General features: G+C 44.8%; 1 protein-coding gene across 1 annotated transcript in view; it reads left to right on the forward strand.

Moving 5' to 3' along the window:
* The window catches only part of ANAPC1 (anaphase promoting complex subunit 1), a 36019-nt gene extending 15897 nt beyond the window's left edge, over positions 1 to 20122 (forward strand). The window contains exons 25-47 of the mRNA XM_054180016.1: positions 3851 to 4077; positions 5261 to 5379; positions 6410 to 6681; positions 6873 to 7107; positions 7840 to 7931; positions 8071 to 8205; positions 8352 to 8434; positions 9278 to 9356; positions 9506 to 9580; positions 10250 to 10326; positions 10532 to 10622; positions 10714 to 10767; positions 11073 to 11266; positions 11797 to 11883; positions 12487 to 12604; positions 13289 to 13366; positions 13775 to 13842; positions 15981 to 16119; positions 16483 to 16569; positions 17967 to 18062; positions 18287 to 18485; positions 18647 to 18781; positions 19798 to 20122. Coding sequence (XP_054035991.1) covers positions 3851 to 4077; positions 5261 to 5379; positions 6410 to 6681; positions 6873 to 7107; positions 7840 to 7931; positions 8071 to 8205; positions 8352 to 8434; positions 9278 to 9356; positions 9506 to 9580; positions 10250 to 10326; positions 10532 to 10622; positions 10714 to 10767; positions 11073 to 11266; positions 11797 to 11883; positions 12487 to 12604; positions 13289 to 13366; positions 13775 to 13842; positions 15981 to 16119; positions 16483 to 16569; positions 17967 to 18062; positions 18287 to 18485; positions 18647 to 18781; positions 19798 to 19913 — 2856 coding nt within the window. The 3' untranslated portion in view covers positions 19914 to 20122. The remainder of the gene's footprint in view (positions 1 to 3850; positions 4078 to 5260; positions 5380 to 6409; positions 6682 to 6872; positions 7108 to 7839; positions 7932 to 8070; positions 8206 to 8351; positions 8435 to 9277; positions 9357 to 9505; positions 9581 to 10249; positions 10327 to 10531; positions 10623 to 10713; positions 10768 to 11072; positions 11267 to 11796; positions 11884 to 12486; positions 12605 to 13288; positions 13367 to 13774; positions 13843 to 15980; positions 16120 to 16482; positions 16570 to 17966; positions 18063 to 18286; positions 18486 to 18646; positions 18782 to 19797) is intronic.
* Positions 20123 to 23484: the final 3362 nt, after the last annotated feature.

The raw sequence follows: 23484 nt of genomic DNA on the forward strand, positions 1-23484 counted from the left end.
CCCCGCTATCTGCTGATGCTTGGGACACCAGGAGGTGCAGAATTCAAGATGAAGGACAATGCAGTGTTTACATGCACGTGATGGTTTCAGTCTGAAAACCAGAAACCAACACAGGAAGAATGGATGTGTATCTGTAGAAACTGACAATATAAAACTTCATTCAGGCATGGTGCTCAAAAATTTTGTCTGCATAACTGTGTGCTGCCTCTAGGTCCTCCTCCTGTCCATGATGGTTGTTAGAGAGGTTTTGATACTCAGTCTAGAGACTCTGCCATCGAAGCAGCAATGGCACAGGGAGAAGGAAGTGGCTGCTTGTCAGTCTGGTTCTTTCTTGTGTCAGCATGGCTGGTATTTCTCCTCTGGAAGAACTGATTTCTGAAATACACTTTCCATATTTCTCTTCTTTCTCAGAAATTATTTAGTTATTTGTATCCTGAAGTAAAATGAAAACAGGCTTGTGTTCATTTTCTCTTAAACCTTTTCTTCTGATGGTGGCAATCAGTAGCATCTTGGAGTTGTAGCTCACTGGAGTGTCTTATTGAGGACACTCTGGAAACCAGAACTCTTAAGAAAATACTGGCTAGTGGCATACATAAAAGCATTTAACAGTAGCAGATTGTAGCCTTTTCAGAAGTCACGAAGAGGGCTTTTTGCTGTCTTAGCTTTGAAGTGATATTATTCCATTTTTTTTTTTTGTAATAGAGGCTTCATGACTGACTACATAATCAAAGAGGCTAATTTATTTAGCAGAAAAATAAACTCTGTGTTCAAATCCCATGTACCACCCCTCCTTAAAAATCTGCTTTATTTTCTGCCGGGGAACTTCTGCCCAGCCATAACGGTCCAGAATCTGAGAATGACAATCAATTTGATTTTATCACTTACTTTATAACAAAGCCTCGAGTGTATGCTGCCTTAAAAGGATAAAGTGATCTTCAAACACCAAATTGTTTGTCATTTCTCAGGAGGGCAGGGTGGAGCTTCCTGTTTCAAAACGGATGCTGGCTATATGGGTGGTGCAGTTATGTATTGAGATTTGCTGCATATTTATCATAAGAAATTAGTTTTCATTCATCAGCTGTTAATTTCCTGGGGTCAGGTGTTAGTGATCCTCAGGAAGACCCTTGAGTTCAATCTAGTCTGTAATTCTGTGTCTTTCAGCTTGCTGAAATTCTGAGGTACAGAACAGGGAAAATGTCCAGTTCAGAGAGAGTTCTGGAGTGAGTTTGTTCCTGAATTTATCGCTTCCCATGTTATTTTATAAATGAAACTCTTAATTAGATAAATTCTAATATGAGTAAACAGCAGAATCATGAAATTCCAGCATGGTGTGGGTTGAAGGGGACTTCCAGGAATCCTCTAGTCCAGCCCTTCTGTTAGAGCAGACTCACCCCAAGCAGGTTGCCCGGGATCAATGTGCAGGTGAGTTTGGAAACTCCAGAGGAGACTCCACAGCTGCTTTGCACAGCCTGTTCCAGTACTCTGGCACCCTCACAGGAAAGAATCTCTTCTTCATGTTCTGTTTGTCCCCATTGCCCCTTGTCTTGCCACTGAGTACCACTGTATAGAGTCTGACACAATCCTCTTCTGCACAGTAAAATGCCTTAGGTCTCTCAGTCTTTCCTTGACAGAGACATGGCCCAGTTCCCTTATCTTCACAGCCTCTGCTAGACTCTCTCCAGTAATTCTTGCCTCCCTTGAACTGGAGAGCCCAGAACTGGACACAGTATTCCAAGGGTAGCTTCACTTGGGCAGAGAAGAGGTGGGGAGGAGCTCCCCTCAACCTGCTTCTTCATGTACTCCAGGAGACCACTGGTGTACTTGGCCATGAGGGCACATTGCTGGGTTATGGTGAACTTGTCCCCAGCACTTGAAGGTCCTTCTGCACAGAGCTGCTTTTCAGCAGGTCAGCTTTTAACCTGTACTGGCACATGAGGTTGTTCCTTTCCAGGGGCTGGACCCTACACTTGCACTTGTACTTCCTGAGGTTCCTAACCCCACTCCAGCCTATCCAGGTCTTACTGAATGGCAGTACTGCCTGATGGTGTGTCAGCTACTTCTTCCAAGCAAACTCCCTTCATACAGGTCATTGAACAGTATCAAAGATTTACTAAATCTTCCAGAGAAAGGCCTTCTCCACAGTGCCTCTGAGTGAGAAAGTGTTTCGGTAGTTTTCTGGTCTCGTAGCTGTAGTGTGGAAGTTCAGAAAACATCCTGGTACTGTAGAGAAACCCAGGGTGCCTGGTGGCAACAAAGATTTGGAATTTGCTGCCATCCAGGCCTACTGTTCATTTGATTAGGCAGCTTGATTTTTTGCCAAGGTTGTTGTGGAGGGGAATCCAGATTAAAGCTCTGATTCACGAAACGTCAATGAGTAGAAAAAATAACACAGATTTCTGAACAGAATGTGCAGAACAGCAGCTCTGATTCCGGGGGGTTGAGGATCAGTAGGTACTGGCACTTCCAAAAGCAGATCATCAGGGGACTGTCTGCACCTTCTGGATTTTAACCTCCCTTTTAATACACATCCAAATGCTCATCTGGTTTTCTGGCTTTCACTGCTGAGCTTGAAGGGCAAAAAAATAATAATTAAATGCACGTGTTTCACAACCATCACAGATAATTGTGTAGGCAGGGAGGGGAAAGCCCTTTTCTACTACTGCTCTGAAACAAGAAATAGGTTTGAAAGAAACAGAACTGTTTCATCAGTCCTTGCTCAGCAGCCTTTACTGCATCTTTGTTGTTTTTAAGGTATCATCTCCTCCTCTCTTGATAGTTATTTATCCCATTTAGATGCGCTAAAAACATTTGATCACAATGTTCAGATCTCCTTGTGGCTAAATGAATTACAGAATTGTTTAGGCTGGAAAAGACCTTTAAGGTCATTGAGTACAACTCTTAACCCAGCACTGCTAAGTCCACTGCTAAGCCATGTCCCTCAGCACCACCTCTACACATCTTTTAAATCCCTCCAGGGATAATTATTCAACCGCTTCTCTGGGCAGTCTGTTCCAGGGCTTGACAACCTTTTCAATGAAGAAGAAATTGTTCCTGAAGTCCAGCCTAAACCTGATGATGGTTGATGCAACCTGAGGCCTCTTCCTCTCATCCTGTCACTGCCTGCTTGGGAGAGCAGACTGATGCCCACCTCATTACAGCCCCCTTTCAGGGATTTGTAGAGAGCAACAAAGTCTCCCCTGAGCCTCCTTTTCTCCAGGCTAAACACCTCCAGTTCCCTCAGCCACTCCTCAGAAGACCTGTTCACTGGACGCTTCACCAGCTTCTTTGCCCTTTTCCAGACACGCTCCAGCAACTCAATTCCCTTATAATGAGGGACCCAAAATAACTCAGTATTTGAGATGTGACCTTGCCAACACCAAGCATGAGGAGACAGTCACTGCCATCATCCTGCTGGCCACACTATTGCTGATTCAAGCCAGGATGCTGATGGCTGCCTTGGCCACCTAGGCACACTGCTGCCTCTCTTCAGCTTTCTGTCACCCACCATGTCCTTTTCCACCAGGCAGCTTTCCAGGCAGTTTTCCTCAAGCTTGGAGCATTCATGGAGTTGTTGTGACCCAAGTGTAGAACCCAGCACCTGTTCTTGTTGAACCTCATCAGTTATATTAGGAGAATGTTGGGAGTGACTGAACAGTGTCGTTCATGGTTGCACAAATCTCAACCTATTCTAGTTATAGACCCATCTAAGCACAGGTTAGATGGGCAGGCACTCTGAAGTGCTGAGTACCTTCAGGTTGTGGTGGTGATGGTGTTTGCTGGCTTTCTGATCATTACCAATACTCCTAGGCATGAGTAGAAATCACTTCTCTCCTTCCTCTTTCCCTTGCAGTCTGTGGGCCCCGTGCTGTCTTCTGATATTCCTTCTGGAACGGAATCGGAAGAGGATGAGGATGGCATGAATGACATGAATGAGGAAGTGATGTCACTGATATGGAATGAGGATTTGAGGGTGCAGGAAGTACGCAGGCTCCTGCAGAGTGCCCGTCCTGTACGTGTCAATGTAGTGCAGATGCCAGAAGCCAGCGACCATGAGTACATAGAAGAGAAAGAAAACCGGTAAAAGCCGTCCCTGTTCCCAGCAGGTTTTTGTTAGTGTTTCACACAGGTGAAAATTGCTTGATGAATTTTGGTGGCTTACGGTTTGGTATGTTAAACCAGACAGGGTCATGTGTTTTAGTCTGATTTGAATGTTAAAGCAGGCTTGGGTGAAGGGCAGACAGAGGAGGGTTTGATTTCATAATCCAAGTCTTTGAAGCTTAAAAGTGCTGTATTTGAGTTGAAGGGCTCTCCACACTAGAGCAGCATATGGGCAAGATTGTTTGTTTGAACCCTGAACAGCATACTGAGATATGCTCAGTATCGGTATGAGTTAGAGTTTGAAAGCAGATTGTAGGCTTTTCGTTGTCCACCTAAAAAGCATGAAATACACACAAGACCTAATCTGTGGAGAAAATGTTTCTATAGAAAGCAAAGTATTATCCATCCCCTGCCTAAAACTGGAGAGCCCTTTGTTCAGGGCTGATCTTAAGCCTAAGTAAGACTTGGGTCACAGAACCTTATCAGTTCCACAGAAATCAAACTCGCTGTCCTATCTCTCTTCTGACACTGAAATCATTGTATGTTGAGTGGCCTCACAGTTGACCCCATCTTGTTTATTCACCTGGTTTGGGAGCGTTTAAAGTATCTTCTTCAAGAAAACCAAAAGAATAAAGCAAACTTTAGAACATCATTAACATGAAAAACACTGCAGAAGTAGGAAGCTGAAGAAATGTCTAAAATGGTCTGACCTGACAAGCTGAGTAATTTAACAAGTCTAGAAAGTATTTCCAGAGTAAATCATAGAGAACTGTGGTCAGCATTCTTGGAAGCACACCATTAGTTCTGCACACAGGTTATTACTAGATGTGATCACTAGTCATAGCAGGATCCCCTAGGGTGATGAAATTTGTTTTGCTTTCTCCTTTCACCGGCTGATACAGCTGCTGAATTGTCCATCACGTAGATTTGTTTCACTTTAAGGGAGAAACAGTGGCAAATTTGAACCTGATGTCAGCTCAACTGTATCTTTGAGATTGATTGTGTAAGGACCAAAGATTTAGTGCCAATGTTTGGCCTACTCAGAAAAAAAACAAAGACAACATGATCTTGTCAAAAATCCCCAGTTTGTCCAGTGCCTGTAAGTTCATTTTATATCCTGTATTAAGCACCTGGCTTGGTTTTGCTTTCATCTCCCCTACAGGCTGTTACAGCTTTGCCAGCGAACCATGGCGCTACCTGTTGGACGAGGAATGTTCACTTTATTCTCCTATCACCCTGTTCCAACGGAGCAGTTACCCATCCCTAAGCTGAATCTAACTGGTATGTTGGTCATAGTTTCCTTCCAAAGAAATTCAGTGTTTGGCAGAAAGTGATGGAGATTTCTTTCTGAACCTCTTGTAATTTTTGTAGTAGATTGACCTGGACAGGCTGGAGAGTTGGCAGAAGGGAACCTCATGAAGTTCAACAAGGGCAAGTGTAGAGTTTTGCTTCTGGGGGTGAGTTACCCCATGCTCAGTACAGGTTAGAGGCTGACTTGCTGGAAAGCAGCAATGTGGAAAGGGACCTGGGAGTATTAGTGGACAAGTTCACTGTGAGCCAGCAATATGCCCTCATGGCTAAGAAGGCCAGTGGTCTCCTGGAGTGCAGGAAGAGTATGACCAGTAGGTTGAGGGAGGTTCTTTTTCCCTCTCTACTCTGTCCTAGTGAAGCTACCCCTGGAGTGCTGTGTCCAATTCTAGGCTTCCCAGCTCAAGAGAAACAAGGAATTACTGGAGAGAGTCCAGCAGACACTATAAAGATAATAAGGAGACTGAAGCATCTTTTGAAGAGAGGCTGAGAGATCTGGGGCTGTTAACATGTCTGGAGAAGAACAGACTGAGAGGGGATCTTCTCAGTGATTTATCAGGATCTGAAGGGTGAGGCACAAGGGGATGGGGCCAGACTCTTATCAGTGGTGCCTAGTGACAGGACAAGGAGCAGTGGGCAGAAATTAGGACACAAAGTTCCAAACATAAGGAAAACGTCTATTCTGTGAGGGTACTGGAGCACTGGAACAGGCTACCCAGGGAGGTTGTGGGGTCTTCTTCTCCGGAGACTTTCGGAACGTACCTGGACATGTTCATACACAACCTGATCTAGGCAAATGTGCTTCATGAGAGGGGTTGGACTAGATCACCTCCAGAGATCACTTCTAACCCCATTATTCTGAAATTCAGTAATTCCATGATGTTGGGATATCTCAGATCAGAAGTGTTGCCTAGCAATTCACTGGGCACCCTGCTGAAGCTGAGAGCTGTTTCTGAAGCAATTTGGACTCACCTCATTGCTTTAATGATTCTCTCATTGGCAGGTCGTGCTCCTCCTCGGAACACCACTGTTGATCTCAACAGCGGGAACATTGATGTGCCTCCAAACATGGCTTGCTGGGCCAGCTTTCACAATGGGGTAGCTGCTGGCCTGAAGATAGCTCCTGCTTCTCAGATAGACTCTGCCTGGATTGTCTATAACAAGCCCAAAATTGCTGAACTAGCAAATGAATATGCAGGCTTTCTCATGGCTCTGGGTCTCAACGGACATCTCACCAAACTGGCCACGCTCAACATACATGACTACCTGACCAGGGTGAGGCTTGCTTCATGAGAAACAATGTCTGTAAGGACTTGAATTCTTTAAGCAAAGCAAGAGAAGAGAAGTCAACAGATTTCTTGGAAACACTGAACTGGAAGTTACTCCTTCAGTGTTAGAAGTGCAGGACTTTGTTTCTGTCTAGAAGACAGAATTCACCATTCTGTAAAATTTGTTTCCTTTCTCAGGGCCATGAGATGACAAGCATTGGGCTGTTGCTTGGTGTTTCTGCTGCCAAGCTGGGCACAATGGATATGGCTATTACACGTCTCCTGAGCATCCACATCCCTGCCCTCCTGCCACCAACTTCAACGGAGCTGGATGTCCCCCACAATGTGCAGGTGGCTGCTGTGATAGGAATTGGCCTTGTCTATCAGGGTACTGCTCACAGGCACACAGCTGAAGTTCTGCTGGCTGAAATAGGTAGGTGCCAGTACTGAAAAGCACTTTGGTGTTTCTCCTGTCTGTCCAGGAGGTAGCTACTGAAGATGGGGATGCTTTGTGGGGAAAAAATACTTTCCTCCTGCAAGGACAGTCTTTTTAGTTCACGAAGTTGCAAGACATGTAGTCCTCATGTTCTAAATTCTCCTGTTGGTTGTTTAAGGCCTTCTAAACAGTAGTCTTTATGAGCTGATTCAGATCAGTAGATTTTGGATATGACTTCTGTCCTCATTCTGTGCATAGTTCTTGTGATTTTATTTGTAACAGTTAAGCTCTTGTTCACATTTATATGTAACTTCAGTTGAAAGACTGTGAGGTGTATTAAATGGAGACTGGGATAAATTTTAAGGGTCAGTTGTATCTGTTATGTTGCTGGTACTTTGATATGTGTAGTCTTGTCTAGCAACAGCTTTTTGAACACTGCTGACAACATTTGGGTAGGTTCAGAGAAGTTAAACTATAAGCAATCGCAGCATGGCATTTTCACTGTCTCTCTGAACTCCAGTTCGTCATCCACTGCTTCTGGAGGGGTTTGTTGTTTGGAGATGGATAAGTGACAATTACTTCTAATTCTACTGACAGCTGTCCTGACTTTCTTGAGAAGGGACACATTTTTTATTTTTCTCATCTCACTAGGAATGTAGTGCTTAATTAAACAATGTTTTCTTCACTGGAATTGTTAAAACAGGAAGTTTATTGTTCTGTTTTCACTAGGGCGTCCCCCTGGACCAGAAATGGAGTACTGCACTGATAGAGAGTCCTACTCACTTGCATCTGGGCTAGCCTTAGGCATGGTGTGCTTAGGGGTAAGTCCTCCTCATTTCAACTGCAGTTAGTAGAAGAATCATTATTTATTGGGGAGGGGTCGCAAGAGCTGTGTCACCCTTGACCCCTTTGGCCTTCATATAGGAGGGCACATCCTTATTTTTTCTCTTCTTTCCTTAGCACGGCAGTAATTTGATCGGCATGTCAGACCTCAATGTTCCTGAGCAGCTTTACCAGTACATGGTTGGAGGTCACAGACGATTCCAAGCAGGCATGCACAGAGAGAAGCACAAGTCTCCCAGCTACCAAATCAAGGTATGTGTAAGGGTTTTTTCACTCATGTAAGCTGAAAATAGAAGTCTGAGAGTTGTGTATCTCGATGCACCGAGTAGCTTTGAATGTGCTACAGGTTGTTGCCTTCCTAGTCAGCTGGTCTGAAAGTCTGCCTTATGTTTCCACAGGAGGGAGACACCATAAATGTAGATGTTACTTGTCCAGGTGCCACACTTGCACTTGCCATGATCTACCTAAAGACTAATAACAGGTACTGGCCTTGGAATTGTGGAAGTAATGGTTTGGAGCACAAGCCCTATGAGGAGAGGCTGAGGGAGCTGGGGTTGCTTAGCCTGGAGAAGAGGAGGCTCAGAGGAGACCTTATTGCTGTCTACAATTACCTGCAGGGAGGTTTTAGCCAGGTGGGGGTTGGTCTCTTCTCCTGGGCAGCCAGCACCAGAACAAGAGGATACAGTCTCAAGTGGTGCCAGGGGAGGTTTAGGCTGGATGTTAGGAAGAAGTTCTTCATAGGAGGAGTAACTGGCCATTGGAATGGGCTGCCCAGGGAGGTGGTGGAGTCACCATCACTGGAGGTGTTTAGGAAGAGACTGGATGGGGTGCTTGGTACCATGGTTTAGTTGATTAGATGGTGTTGGATGACAGGTTGGACACAATGATCTCAAAGGTCTTTTCCAACCTGGTCTGGTCTATCCCATCCCATCCCATCCCATAATATGGCAAGAGGAAATGGCCTCACATTGCACCAGGGGAGGTTTAGGTTGGACATTGTGAAGAATTCTTCCCCAAAAAGGGTTGTCGAGCCCTGGAATAGGCTGCCAGGGGGGTTGGTGGAGTTGCCATCCCTGAAAGGATTTAAAAGACCTGTAGATGGGGTGCTGAGGGATGTGGTTTAATGGTGACCTGGGTTAACAGCTGGACTTGATGATCCTTAAAGATTTTTGTAACCAAAACGATTCTATGATTCTATGAATTGCTCAGACATTTCACAGTAACTTTTGCTAGGAATTTAAACTGCTCTGCATTGTGTGGCTTGCTGTTTCTTGCATTGCTGAAATAAGATCTGGAAGACCTGTTCCTATACTGTGCTTTGCAGATCCATTGCTGACTGGCTTCAAGCACCAGATACCATGTATTTGCTGGACTTTGTAAAACCAGAGTTCCTTTTATTGAGGGTAGGATTATTCTTTTGTTTCATTTCTCCATGTGTGTTTCCTGATCAATTTAGTACATTGAATAAATGCTGTTGATATTTGTGCTGGGTGGTTTTTTGTTTTGGTTTTTTTTGGTCTTTGTTATGTTTTGACTTTTTGACTTTTCTTAGACCTTGGCCCGATGCCTGATTCTGTGGGATGACATCTTGCCCAATTCCAAGTGGGTGAACAGCAATGTGCCTCAAGTAGGTATTTACACTTACTGTGCTTACTTTCCAATTTCTCACTGGATTGTTCTTTGTGTGAATGCTTCCCTAATCACATGAAGTGCACACAAAAATGTACATTAATCCTCTTCACATGACAGAGGTGCTGGATTTCTGCATCCTTATTGGAGACTCCCATTGCATCATCATGCTAGAGAGGAGAGGATTGAGGAGGGGTGCCACTGTTCAGGACATAAAATGATGCCAGAGAGAGAAGGGGATTCAGTTTTCCTCCCCATTGCCCCAGGAAGAAGCCAGGTGCAAAACTGCCATGAGAAGGCTTTAGTTGAGCATTACAAAATGACTTAGATACATATCTACCAGAATTGCAGGATACTGATGGTCTATATGGCCTCTTGAGGTCTCATCCTGTTCTGTTTTCTCACGTGTCGGAGTACCAACAGTAACGTTGTGCTTCTGACATAGTCTTACCATTGTTTTAGAAATCTTTAAGGGACCAGATAAGGAGCATTTGTACCATTTTGGATCAGAAATACAATGGAGCAGTAGTGTGTAGGGGAAAAGAAAAACAGGCCTGCATGTGAAACAGACCTGTTTTATATAACTCTATGAACCCTCAATGCCCAGTGTTTCAGGTAATTAATCACTTTTCCCTGGATGAATTTCTCTCTCTCATACTTTCTGTAGATCATAAGAGAGAACAGCATCTCTCTTCAGGCAACAGAGCTGCCTTCATCTGAAGACCTGAGCTTGGAAACGCTTGCGTAAGTAACGTGTCAAAACGTCTTCTGAAAAACAAAGCTGGACTCTTTCTAGAGATAGCAGCACACACACAAAAAATCTCCCTTGGTACTTAGGAAATTTTACTTTCTCAGTTTTCCCTTTTTTAATTGTAAAGGAGTTTGTCATGCTTATTCAGATGAGGAAAAGATAAACATTTAATCATTTCCTGTTTATGTTGCTTATTAGGCAAGCTCATGTCTACATCATTGCTGGGGCATGTTTGTCACTGGGATTTCGATTTGCTGGTTCAGAAAATCTGGCAGCATTTAACTGCTTGGTAAGAGGTTTTTCTTTTTTCCTTCCAATTTCCATAGAACTGTAACCCATCTTTTGTATCTGTGCTTAGTGTGCATTTCTTTCCTTTGCAGTACAAATATGCAACAGATTTCCTCAAGTGTTTGTCAGCACCAACAGCTTCAGTAGTAAGTGCTTTCTGGTTTTCTCTCAATAAAAAGAAGGGTGTATTGTGTAAAGTACTTTGATAACCCTCACCGAAACCCTAATGAAAGCAAACCCATCCCTTTTAGTTTTCTGTATTACAGGCTGTGCATAGTATGTGGCAGGGCTGTGAATCATTTTTGTTCAGAACTTTGCTGTTCCTCTGCTCTCCCTGATTCTGTGGAATGTGGTTTTTGAACCCTGGGGTAGAAAGCAGTATGTTAAACCGACCAGAAGTGTGTGTTTGACCGCAGAATTGTAAGAATGCCTTTCCTTATTCTACTTGAAGACAGGTCACTATAATCTTGAAACATGCTTGAGTGTCTTGCTGCTGTCTCTTGCCATGGTGATGGCTGGTTCTGGAAACCTGAAAATTCTTCAGCTTTGCCGTTTCATGCACAAGAAGACAGGCGGAGAAATGAACTATGGCTTCCATCTGGCTCACCACATGGCTTTGGGGCTTCTCTTCCTGGGAGGAGGAAGGTAACTTGCCATTTCCAAAGACCTTTCCCCCTGCTCCCTTTCCTCCTACCTTCCCCCCACCCCAACCCTTGTCCATCTTTCTTCTCACACTTCTGCAAAAAGTGGAGCAGGGTGTGAATTCCTTACTTTTATTATTATTAGCCTAGGAAGTCCTTACTTTTATTATTATTAACATAGGAAATCCTTACTTTTATTATTATTAACATAGGAAGTCCTTACTTTTAGCCTAGGAAGTCCTTACTTTTAACATTATTAACATAGGAATGCATAAAGATGTTTCTTCTTGTCAGTGAAAGTTCTTTGTTTTCTAGATACTGCATTACTTAAATACTGTAATAATGCTTCTGCCTTGGGTCTTATTTCTTACCACCATGTTGTATTTATTTCTTACTGCTGTAGGAATGTGTGTCAATTTCTTCCCTTTATGTTCTTTGTTGCTGCCTTCCCTTCCCTGAAACACAAAAATATTTTGAACACCTGTGCTGCTGGCCAATAATGATGAAAACTAATAAATAATATTTTTTTAACAGATATTCACTGAGCACTTCAAATTCTTCAATTGCTGCTCTCCTTTGTGCTCTGTACCCTCACTTCCCTGTTCACAGCACAGACAATCGGTAAGGGCTTGCTAGGGTTCATATTTCCTTAAGCTAAATCATCTTTCAAAAGAGATTATCTAGAAGCAATTTTTCTTTTTCTTTTCTTTTTCCCTCTAGAAAATTTTTTAACAATTTATTTTAGTTTTTCATAAAGGAACTTTACCTGGGTGCTCTGTAAACAATTTTTTGGGGGTGGGGGGGGGAGGGAAACCTACCAAAAAAGTGGAAAACAACAGAGATAAGGGAAGATGTAAGATGATGGTAGTGATCTTTGATCAGTCAGGAAGTGCGAGCAGGTTTCTCGAGGCTCTACACTGTGCTCCTGTGACTCGACTGTTCCAGTTTGCTCAGCTGAGAAGGATCTCATGCAATATCTGTCCATTTGTGACTTGCAGTCAGTTTCAGTTAAGAGTCATAGAATCACAGAATCACAGACATTAGGTCGAGTTCTGTTAGCCAACCCATACAGGTTAAAAATAAAACGTAAAACCTACACCACCACCTACAAATTTCAGTTTAATCAATGGCTGTATTTGGTTATTGAGCTGTGTGTAATTTGGTATCTGGGGACCATTCTCTGCCTGTGCTGCACAGTGCTGAGTCCCTTATTCCCCCACACAGGTACCACCTTCAGGCTTTGCGTCACTTGTATGTGCTGGCAGCAGAGCCAAGGCTCTTAACGCCGGTTGATGTGGATTCAAACACTCCTTGTTATGCACTGATCGAAGTTACCTACAAGGTATGTGTACAGGAGGCAATGACAAGCAAAGGCCTTTGGGAAGGTATGGTAAACAACTGAGGAGTCTGACAGGCTCAAATTGTCATTGTTGTGGCCACCACACTCAGGTTTGTTTTCAGGTCTTCAAACAGGCAAGTGTGTAATGACAGACCTAGGATCATAGTTCTCTTATTCTTTAAGAAGAAAAACTTTCAAAGGCATAGAGGTAGTTGGAACCACCTGTGGTTTTAAAAGCCTTGTCCTAATACTGCTGAAACAGGCATCTTAGTTTCTCCTTGGTGATTGTGTTGTGTGTTTTCTGGAGAAGAGTCCTTTCTGCCGGATTTATTTTGTACAGGCTTATACAGGCAGGTAGTGCTCATGGAAGGACTAAAGAAAGGATTCTTGGAATTTCAGGGTAGAAGAGCTACAGCACAGATACCTTGTTCTGGCAAAGGTTTCAGTTGAATTGTGCCTGACTTGCACAACATTTTGTGTTGATCCATGCATGGGAAATACATGTTCAGTATAGGCTTATGTTTCTTGACATTAAGGGTAATGCTGAGTTGCATATTTACTCAGCACTCGGGAACAGAAACTGGCTGACTTCTGCCAAGGGAGTTGTTATAAATAATATGCAGGTTTTCTTTCTTCTCACACAAAAATGAACTTTAATAATATGTGACTACTGGTGGCATTTTAAAGGGCACGCGGTGGTATGCAGAAGCCACCGAGGAGCTGATGGCACCCACGCTTCTTCCAGAGCTTCACTTACTGAAGCAGGTAAATGAAGTTTCCATTTTGATGAGGAATTCAATCACCCAGGTGTTGTGTCACAAACACAGAGAGTGACTTTTATTTGGTTCTCTGCCTAACCGTAGCCAGACTCTGGACAATGCTGTCCCATATTAATGGTTTCAAAGGCAATTCTATCATTATGGAGCACATGTTAAATTATGCTAAGGACTTATCTTTGGTCTCAGTCTAATCAGATCTTGATGTAGCAGGTTGTTCCTTGTGCCAGAAAGCTTCACTGTAGGAGAGGCAAAGCTAGGTGCTCTTCTGAGTTTCTTGGGTGGGTGGCACTATAAAAGGGCACATGTTTTTGTAAGGGCCCAGAAAGAACTGTAGAAAAGTCTTTAATTTTATGATTCTGGTTATATCTAGTAATAAAAATGCTTACATTGACAGATCAGAGTGAAGGGACCACGGTACTGGGAATTGCTAATAGATTTAAGCAAGGGAACGAATCACCTGAAGTAAGTATTCTTTACAATGCCTACTGAATAGTGACCTTGTAATAATGCTTTTTAATTCTTTTCTGTTTTTCAAACCTCCTGCACTTGTAACACCTACAGGTTGGAAAGAAGCCTGGTTTTGATCGTTTCGCTGTTGTGCATTTGACAGCACTTTAAGGGTGAAGAAAGAAACTGCATAGTCGGTTTCACATATTGATGTGAATAATTCATGCGAAAAACAGGGCAGGGGAAAACCTGCTAGTAAAACCACAGATTGGCAGCAGGATTGAGCACTATCAGAAACCTCCTTAAACTCATGGTTTTAGTTTAGTTTTGAGTTGGTGTGATGTCATGTTTCCCAGACTGTTGATACAGTAGTTAGCTAACTGTCACTGCTTTGTGAAATACTATTTTTTCTCATGTTACGTGAAGTGTACAAAGCGCTGCTTACTGCGTTTCTACTCTGAAAAACAGAAATCTTACTGGAACACAGGATCTGTGGCCAAAATCATTCTCATCTTTGGACTTAACCCTTGATGTAACTCTTCACTGTGAGTAGTGCAGAAGTAGCCAGCTGCATCTATTGTAGTCACGTGGGGTTTTTGAGTTAATTTAAATACCACTGTTGAGATTACATTAAACAATGCAGCATCAATTGCTCCATGCCTTTAAAGATGACAAATGAGACTGAGCTGGAGTGCAGATCCCCCCCATATCAGGAGGTGCATGCTGATTGAGCTGCTACACCAGCACTGGCAAAAGCCAGCTTCAGCCTTTGGTGTCACCTTTTCTCTGTGTCTCTATATTGTAGAATCATAGAATTGTTCTTTAAGATCATCCAGTCCAGCCATTATTTACCGAATCTGGTGCTAAATCATATCCCGTAGCACTGTATCTACATGTCTCTTGAACACCTCCAGGCATGGTGATTCAGCCATCTCCCTGGGATGTCTACTTCAGTGTTTGATGATGCCTTTCAGTGAAGAAGTTTCTTCTAATACCCAATCTAAACCTTTTGTGGCACAACCTGAGGCCATTTCCTCTTTTCCTCTCACTTGTTACTTCAGAGAGAGACCAACACCAATCTCACTGCAACCTTCGTTCAGGGAGTTGTAGAGAAGAGACAATCTCCTCTTCAGTCTCCTTTTCTCCAGCCTGAATAACCCAAGTTTCCTCAGGCACTCCACAGAAGACCTGTTCTCTAGACCCTTCAGCTTCATTGTCCTTCTCTGGACTTGTACTTTCTTGTAGCAAGGGCCCTAAAAGTGAGCACAGTACTTCGAATCCTTTGAATCTGTCAGCTCTCACATTACATTTTGCCCCAGCCTTTTAAGATTACAGGAACCTGGGTGTGCCAGGAGGAAAATAGAAACATGAGAAATCATTTTCCCCTCTTACCACATGTGAATTGCTAAGTAGTTTCAATACAGATAATTTTGTTACTTTAAGGGTTTAAGTTATTCAACCCAGTGCCTACAGTTCACAGCGAAACTGAGACTCTAAATCAATGAATGTGCAGCAGCTTGGCAGTGGCATAACTGATTTGCTTTTGTTGGTGAGCTTGCTCAGGAATAGCAGGATTTGGTGGGGTTTTGAGTTTGTTACAGGGTGTTTTTTTCATCGCAGCGCACCTTTAAAGCTGTGGATACCAACTTGCATGGTTTCCCTTGTTGCTGGGAGCTCATCCTTGAAGTGTAACAAGAATCTGTAGTGGCTTCAGGGAGTTACATTCCTTATCTCATAGAATCAAAAATTGGTTTGGGTCAGAGGGGACCATCAAAGGTCATCTAGTCCAATCTCCTGCAGAAAGCAGGGATATCTGCAACTAAATCAGAACCCCATCCAACCTGACCTGGAATGTTTCTAGGGATGGGTCATCTCTGGGCAACCTGTGCCAGTGTCTCACCACCCTCAGAGTCAATTTCTTCTTTATAAACAGGGCTCATGCCTTTTTCATCACCATTGCCTGCCATCACATCACTGTTTGATGCCACCCTGCCTGAAGACACTAAAATTTCTATGTACACGCAAGTGGGGCAGGATTAAAATGATCGGGACAAAGCCTAAACGGGGATATTATGGCATACGAGCAGTTGGAGGCTGCATTTCCTTTGCAGATCTGCCTCACATCAATTGAAAGAGCATTGTTGTTATTTCAGATCAATTCTGTCAAAGGGTGGTGTCTTATACGTGAAGCTGAGAGCTGGGCAGCTCTCCTACAAGGAGGACCCGATGGGCTGGCGCAGTCTACTGGCACAGACTGTTACCCACCGAAACTCTGAAGCTCGGGCGTTCAAGGTATCCCTCCCAAACTGCCTTCCTGCCGGGAATGCTGCCTCTATCAAGGCTGAGGGAAGCATGGCAGGTCATGCTGTGTTACTTATTTCCAGCTCTGAGTGCTGAAGGTTGGTTGAGGAAAAGAAAGCCTGGTGGTTTTCACAGGGATGCGATAAGCTTAAGCTAAGAGCAGCTACCTGAGCATACGTTTGCAGTGGGCAGGCAGAAGTGTCAGGCGCAGTTTGCCCACTATGTGCTTGGTGTAGGTTAAAGTCTTCTCGCTGGTGTGCTGGGGAAGGAAGGATTGGGTATGAATTGTTGTTCCGTTCATGCAATAAAACCAACAGGTTCATGTTAAGAATGGCTCTTTGCTCTGTTTTTCAGCCAGAAGCAATTTCAGCTTTCACTTCTGATCCAGCTCTGTTTTCATTTGCTGATTACTTCTGCAAACCGACAGTGAACTTGGGCCAGGTAGGATGCTTAGAGATGGACTAGCATGAATTAAAACTGGAGGAGCTGGGGTTGTTCAGTTTGAAAAAGAGGAGGCTGAGAGGAGACCTCATTGCTCTCCACAAGGTCCTTTCAGGTAGTTGGTGCTGGTCTCTTCTCACAGGTAATTAGTGATAGAAGAAGAGGCCTCAAGCTGTGACTGGGTAGACTGTTGTTGTAGTTTGAGCTGGGTGCCCCCCTGGTGCATTCACTTCCTGTGTCCAGAAGTCCAGCCCAGAGGGATGGACACAGGAAATTGTGTATTTCCTACCATAATTCTTTGCACCACTATAAGATCCAGTGCAGAGTCTGGCACTTCCTCTTTCCTTCCCTCTCCGAGACTTGGTAACTGGGGGAGAGATCTCCCGGCCATGGGCCTGATTGGGCCCAAGGCCACAGGGGGATGGGCAGTCTCAGGCCTGGCCAGCTGAGACTAGCCCAGCAGAGGGAGGGGGAAGAAGGAGCCCTGGGGGTTTTGGATGCACCCTCAGGTGGGGATGGGATCTTTCTTTGTCACTGCGCTTTGGGTTTTCTGTAACATTCACTGCTTTCTATTTCAACTTTCATCACTTTTGCAATCCGTTTGTCTGAGTCGTTATTTCTGCCTGTGGTGGGGATGGGGGATCTGCCCCAACCCATTACAACTGTAATAGACTGAACATTAGGGAAAAAATTTTCACGGAAGGAGCGGTCAGGCATTGGAATGTGCTGCCCAGGGAGGTGGCTGAGTCACCAGCCCTGGATATGTTTAAAGGTTGTTTGGATGTGGTGCTTGGGGATACAGTTAAGGGGTGAACCTTGTAAAATAGGGTTATTGGTTGGTCTTGGTGATCCTGAGGGTCTTTTCCAACCTGAATGTTTCTGTGATTCTTTGAAAAGGTGGAAAAAATCTACATTAAACTGAGGAACAGAATTCAGACCTCAAATTATGGAGGACAAGGAATATGCTAAGGAAAGCCTTACGGAACAAAGGGATAAAACAACATTGACCCTGTAGTTTTTGTGGGATTGGTTTGTTTGTTTCCCACTGGTTATATCCAGTTGCTGCCAGTTAGTCGACAACACTTGTATCCATTAGAGAAGGTGGTTAACAAATACCAAGAGCCCTGCTCAGTGTCCTGAAGTATTCATGTGAAGTCAATGCAGCAGAATTGGGGTGCTTTGCACTGTATTTCTTTGCACAGAGTGACTTACAGGAGGGAGTAAAATACAGACGTGTTATGCTGAGGTTTAACAAGCCTGAGACTGGAAGCAAACTGCTGTTTATGCAACATGAGTGCATGGGTTGACTTTAATGGAAGGAAACATAAGCAATGCAAGAACCCAAAAATAAATTGTATCTAGCATGTGTCCTTTGTTAAACACGTGTCTTTTATCAGAAACAGGAAATCCTGGATCTTTTCTCCTCAATCCTTTACGAGTGTGTTACCCAAGAAAATCCTGAGATGCTGCCCACGTACATAGCAATAGATCAGGTGGAGTAAATTCTTCTTTAAAGTTAAACATTTTTAAAAGCAAATTAATGAAAATGGAAATGACCCCAGCAACATTAGGTGGCTGGTATTCTTGATAGGCCCTCAGAAGGGCAACCCTTGGCCTGGTGAGGCTTGAGGATTCATTTATCTCATGGTTACAACAGCAACATTTCTTTCCTCCTCCAGTTCATTGTCCCCATCACTTTGTATCTCCCTTCTTTTAGGCTGTGAGGAGATTGGAAAGAAGAGAAATGTCTGAGACATTTGAGCTGTGGCAGATAAAGCTGGTGCTAGAATTTTTCAGTTCCAGAAGCCACCAGGAGAGGATGAGTAGGAATCCAAACCGCGGGCTCTTCATGAACTCTGAATTTCTGCCGGTGATGAAGTGCACTATTGATAACGTTTTGGATCAGTGGCTTCAAGGTATAGAGATGATAACTTCAGTCCTGCAGCTGTATTCATGATTCAGTGTGGAGAGATGGAGACTCTTTCCAGCAGGCTTTCTCCTTGGAAATGCTGTTGTCTTGCACTTGTTTCCTCCCTCAGATTCTGCCCAAACTTCATGACTGTCTTGTCTGTTACAGCTGGAGGGGATGTCTCTCTGCATTCCTACTTAAGTGGCCAGCCTGTGGAGGAGTCTCAGCTGAGCATGTTGGCTTGCTTCTTGATTTACCACTCTGTCCCAACGCCAGCTCAGCTGGCTGCTGGAGGCCTGGAAGGTGAGACTGGAGTGCAGGGCAGTGCTCTGGACTTGCATGGACACAGGGTCCTGAGTTTGGCCTTGTATACCAAAAGGGGTATTGAGGGGAGGCTTTGCCACTCTCTACAACTCCTTGATGGGAGGTTGGTGCAAGATGGGAGTCAGTCTCTTCTCCCAAAGACAAGCCAGAGGACAAGAGGAAATGGCCTCAGGTTGCACCACAGGTGGTTTAAGTTGGATATTTGGGAACAATTTCTTCCCTTCAAGAAGGTCCTGCAACAGACTGCCCAGGGAAGTGGTGGAGTCTGCATCCCTGGAGGGATTGAAGAGACGTGTAGATGTGGTGCTGGTTGACATGGTTTAGTGGTGTCTTGGTAGTGCAGGGTTAACAGTGGGACTTGATCTTAAAGTCTCTTCCAACCAAAACCGTTCTGTGATTACATGACTGTATATCCCGTGACAGCACGCCTTCCCTCTGAAAGCTGTTCCATCCCTTTTTATTCTTTGATAATTGTCTAGAGTTGGGACAGAAAAAGTAGAAGCTTTATGCAGGACTAAAGAAGACAGACTTAGCCTATATAAAAAAGTCTTGGCTGTTTTCTGACCTGTGTGTAATGATGTCCTCTGGGGCAGCAGAACCAGAGCAGAGGAGCTGTCACAGGGGAAAGTTCTTTTTGCTGGGCCAGCAATATCCTGAATATCCTTAAATCTCTTCCCTACAAGCACCTAGTCAGAGCGATCAACTGCTTTTCTAGGTTTCTAGTGGTCATCTGATTTGGGATCCAGGGAAATTCTGGGCCCTTTCACTTTTCTACTGCCCTTTATCATCCCATTGTGGGGATATACCTGTACCCCTCTGCTTGCCTAAGCTTTTCAGGTCACACAAGAAATGCCATGGGACTTTGATTTGAGGAGCCCTGTGGATTGCTTAGGAATGCAACATGCTACCACTTCAGTGGTGAGAGGAATCTGCTGCTGAAAGGCTTCCCACACGCCAGTGCACGCTCATTTTCTTTCTTTCTTTCCTCTCTTTAGGAAGCACGAGCTTCTCCGAGCTGTTGTTGAAGTTCAAGCAGCTGAATGTGCCGGTTCGTGCCTTGCTCCGGCTGGCTCCGCTGCTGCTCACAAATCCACAGTCCATGGTGCTATAGGTCCACAGCATTCCTTCTGCAGCAGAGTGAGCCATGGGGCATGACACTGCTGTGCAGAACTAGGTAACAAGTGACAAATTCTGTCACTTCTTAAACAACACAGACTTCAAACTGGACCCTGGAGGAGGTGACCAGGAGCAGGAGTTATTTATAAATTGTTACAATGAATTAAAAACCTGTAAAAGTGAACTAATAATAAATTTACTTTTGTAACAAAGGGGCGTTTGCAAACACGTCTTCTTGTGGTGACTTCCGAAAAGGCCTTGGCTGGCACCCAAACAATTCCTTGTTTAACTTCTTTGTGTGCAGTGTATCAAAACCCGCTTCCAGTGCTGCTGGAGATGTAGGGAATAGGCAGCCCAGAAGACACCGAACTTGCTTTTCCTCTCAAGTCTGGGGCTGGAAGGAGGCACACGTGACTCTCCACGCTGTGTGCTTCATGCCAGGTGTGCTTTTCAACTTTGTCTCACTGACAGGATGGATTTTTTTTTGTCTCATGAAGGCTGTTCTGGCTCCTCCGTAGCGTACGTGCTCTGAGAGTGTAAATTGCTCTCATCACCGTGCTGTTTACATCATCTTGTTTTGTTTTCTAAACTTTGTTCTGCAATTAGTCAGTGGATGCTGAGAAAACACCTGCTTCCACCACGCTGTGTTATGATGTCTGGGCAAGAACTGAAACTACTTACAGGCAATTTAAATAATTGGGCATCCATCTGTGTAGCCTTTAGCTCTGCTGTGCTGCCTGATCTGTTTCACCAGAGCACTGAGCAAGGAGCGGTGCTGGTTGCACGTTTGTTCTGACTTAATTTATCACAGAACAGGTGGAGTTAGTTCAGACAGCCAGAGTTTGAATGATTACTACCAGAAAAGCAGCCAACCTGTTGGGCTCTGAAGCTTCAAATTGGATCTTACGCTGTGGGATTTATGCTGATCTTGGTCCCTCATTTTTCCAAGCAGTGAAGCCAAAAGGTTTTAGGGAGGGGACAAATTGGTGGAGGGAGAGGAGAATGATTATGAAGCAAGCAGAAGTAAACAAAAAATACAAACTTTCTAAATGTTATTAAAAACAAACAAAGAACTCCACCATGTTTAATGTGTATTCACCAAGGTTTTTCATTTTAAATGGCCTGAAGGAATGACCTGAGCTCCAGTTATGTGTGATCCATGACAAATCCCAACCCTCAACCTTCTTTTTAAGCCATTCAGAAAGGAAACAAGATAAAACCTCAGTGTTTTATTTCAGAAGGTTAAGTCTTCAGTCAGGGTGATGGACAAACAGCTCAAAGACTTTGGAGCAGCATCACCTCGGGGTGACAGTTTCCCCTATTCTGCTGCTGTTAGGATAGGGGTTGCAAAAAAGGATGACACAAACAACAGGGGCCAGAGGGATGTGTTCTGAGGGAAACTCCTGCACAGAGCAGAGCAAGAGTTTGCTTTCCTCATCTTGCAGTGCTTCTGACAGCTGGAGACTGGACAGGTTGGGGTTTAGTCCTTTAAACAAAAACAAAGCACAAATCGCCTATGCCAAAGGTACCTTCTTTGTTTTGTGAACTATGTAAAGCTATTACAAGCACGGAAAATTTGGGAACCGTGAGGTGTGGCTGTGTGGTTTTGGACATTCCTTCCCCTGAGCTCAGGGGTACATATGTGCCCCCCAACCTTGGTGCAGCTTGCAGAACTTGTTTTCTTCGCTCTAAATTAGGGAAATGTGAGTGTTAAACACTCACTTCCCAAAGCAAATAAAACTCTGCTTTTCCCAGCTCTGCACCCCTGACTTCTCTGAGGACAAAGGCTTTTAGCCTCCTAAAGCTGCTACCACAGACAGAATTAATTGCTCTGTTTACTTTTTTGGGTGGAGGAAAAGCAGAACATGTAAATTCTGGAACCTGAGGGGAAAAGCTGAAAAATCTGAACTGAAGGTGGGCTGATGTTTGTCACTCTTGTGGAGCAGAAGAGGTTTTGTCCTACATTTAGAGGATTTTTGGACCACAGTCTTGTGTCTGAGTTTTGTGGTCCAGGCTCCATTGTGAGCATGGTATCTCAGTAAGCTAGAAGATGAAGAGCTGACCACGAACAAATTGTAAAAGCAAAACTGGCGTTAAGCGAGCCCCTGCAAGGCGGTGCAAAGAGCAGCTTCCCTGGGGCTAGAGGAAGCATCTTCCTGTGCAGCCAGGATTAGGATGCTTCAGGGTCCGACTTCATGTCGGGAGCATAACCACAGCTGTACCACCTCCTTGCCATTGTTTCAGCTGCGGGCGTAGGGAGGAGAGCGCACGGGCGTGCATGTGGGTGTGCGAGAGTCTCCCGAGCTGAGTGAAGTCAAGAGCCGAGAGGCTTCCTGTTTCCTCTAACAGAATTTGAAAGCAGCCGCCGCCGCAGCCTGGACCAATGATCTGAGCAGAGCGGCGAGGGAGTTTCGGCTTGGGGTGCCTGGCGCCCGTTACGAATGCCAGTTTTGCTCTCCTGACCCCATGTGGAGATCCCCACGTTCCCTTCGCCCCAGGGAGGCTGCCTCGGTCCCGGCCTCCCCCAGCCTGCCACGGTAGGTGTGGTGCTATTTGGTGCTATTTGTGGTACAACACTTGCTACTTTAGCTGCTGGCTGGGATCTTTTGTCATGCCTTATGAACTCCTCACATTTGTTCGGGCCATGTTCTCACAAGCTGCTGTGTGGGTTTAGGGCTTTTGTTCATCCTGCTGTGGGTTCCTCAGCACCTATGGAGTATGTGGAGCTTCTGCTTGGGGAGCCCTGTCTGCAGTGGGGTGGTGGGAGAACTTTGGCAGGGGTTGAGAGACTCCAGGGGCAGTCTCAGCACAAGGGAACCCCCTCTCTGCTCAGTAGAAAGTTGTTCTCCTGCAGCATTTCCCCTCTCCTGGCACAATGACCCATGCCCACTATCCCAAAGCCTCACCAGCTCATTTGCCCTCATAGCAAGCACCCCACTGGCAAGGTAAATCATCCAGCCCCTTGGAGCGCTTTGCAGAGGGTGGCAGCTCTGCTTGGGCAGGAAGATGGGATATGGAGGCTCTCTGGCATCCATGAGCAGCACCCCTGGCTCTTCCCCTCCTGGGGAAGACTGGGATAACTGTGGGTGGCAGCTCCCAGGAGGAGCCTGACACAGCTGAACATGAAGAACAAGCTCCTCTGCTGTCGGTACCCAGGGTGCTTAGTCGCTTTTCTTGGGGATTTGTGTTTGTGCTGCTCTTGGTAGCTCTTTGCATGCTTTCCCTTGGGCGTTGGGAGAGGAGAGGCAGCAGCGAGGTGCCCTCCTGGCACTCCTGGGCCCCTTCCACTTTTTTTGTCATGAGAAAAAAAACCCACATCCATCTAATGGGTTCTAAACTATGCCTGCTTGGCCTCTGCTCATGTGTTCCTATGGTTGCCCCTCTGGTTTAGCAGCCTGAGGAATGCCTTGTAGGGGCCTGGGGTCACCCCTCACTCAGCTGTTGTTCTTGGAGACATCCCGTGGCAGCATATGTCCCCTCTGGCTCCACACTCTGACTGTTTCCTTTCCTCCTCATGATCTTTTTTACTTTTAATCTCACCCTCAGAGGTCCCCACCATGGCTGTG

This window comes from Dryobates pubescens, chromosome 3 (assembly GCF_014839835.1).
Source record: "Dryobates pubescens isolate bDryPub1 chromosome 3, bDryPub1.pri, whole genome shotgun sequence".
NCBI lineage: Eukaryota > Metazoa > Chordata > Aves > Piciformes > Picidae > Dryobates > Dryobates pubescens.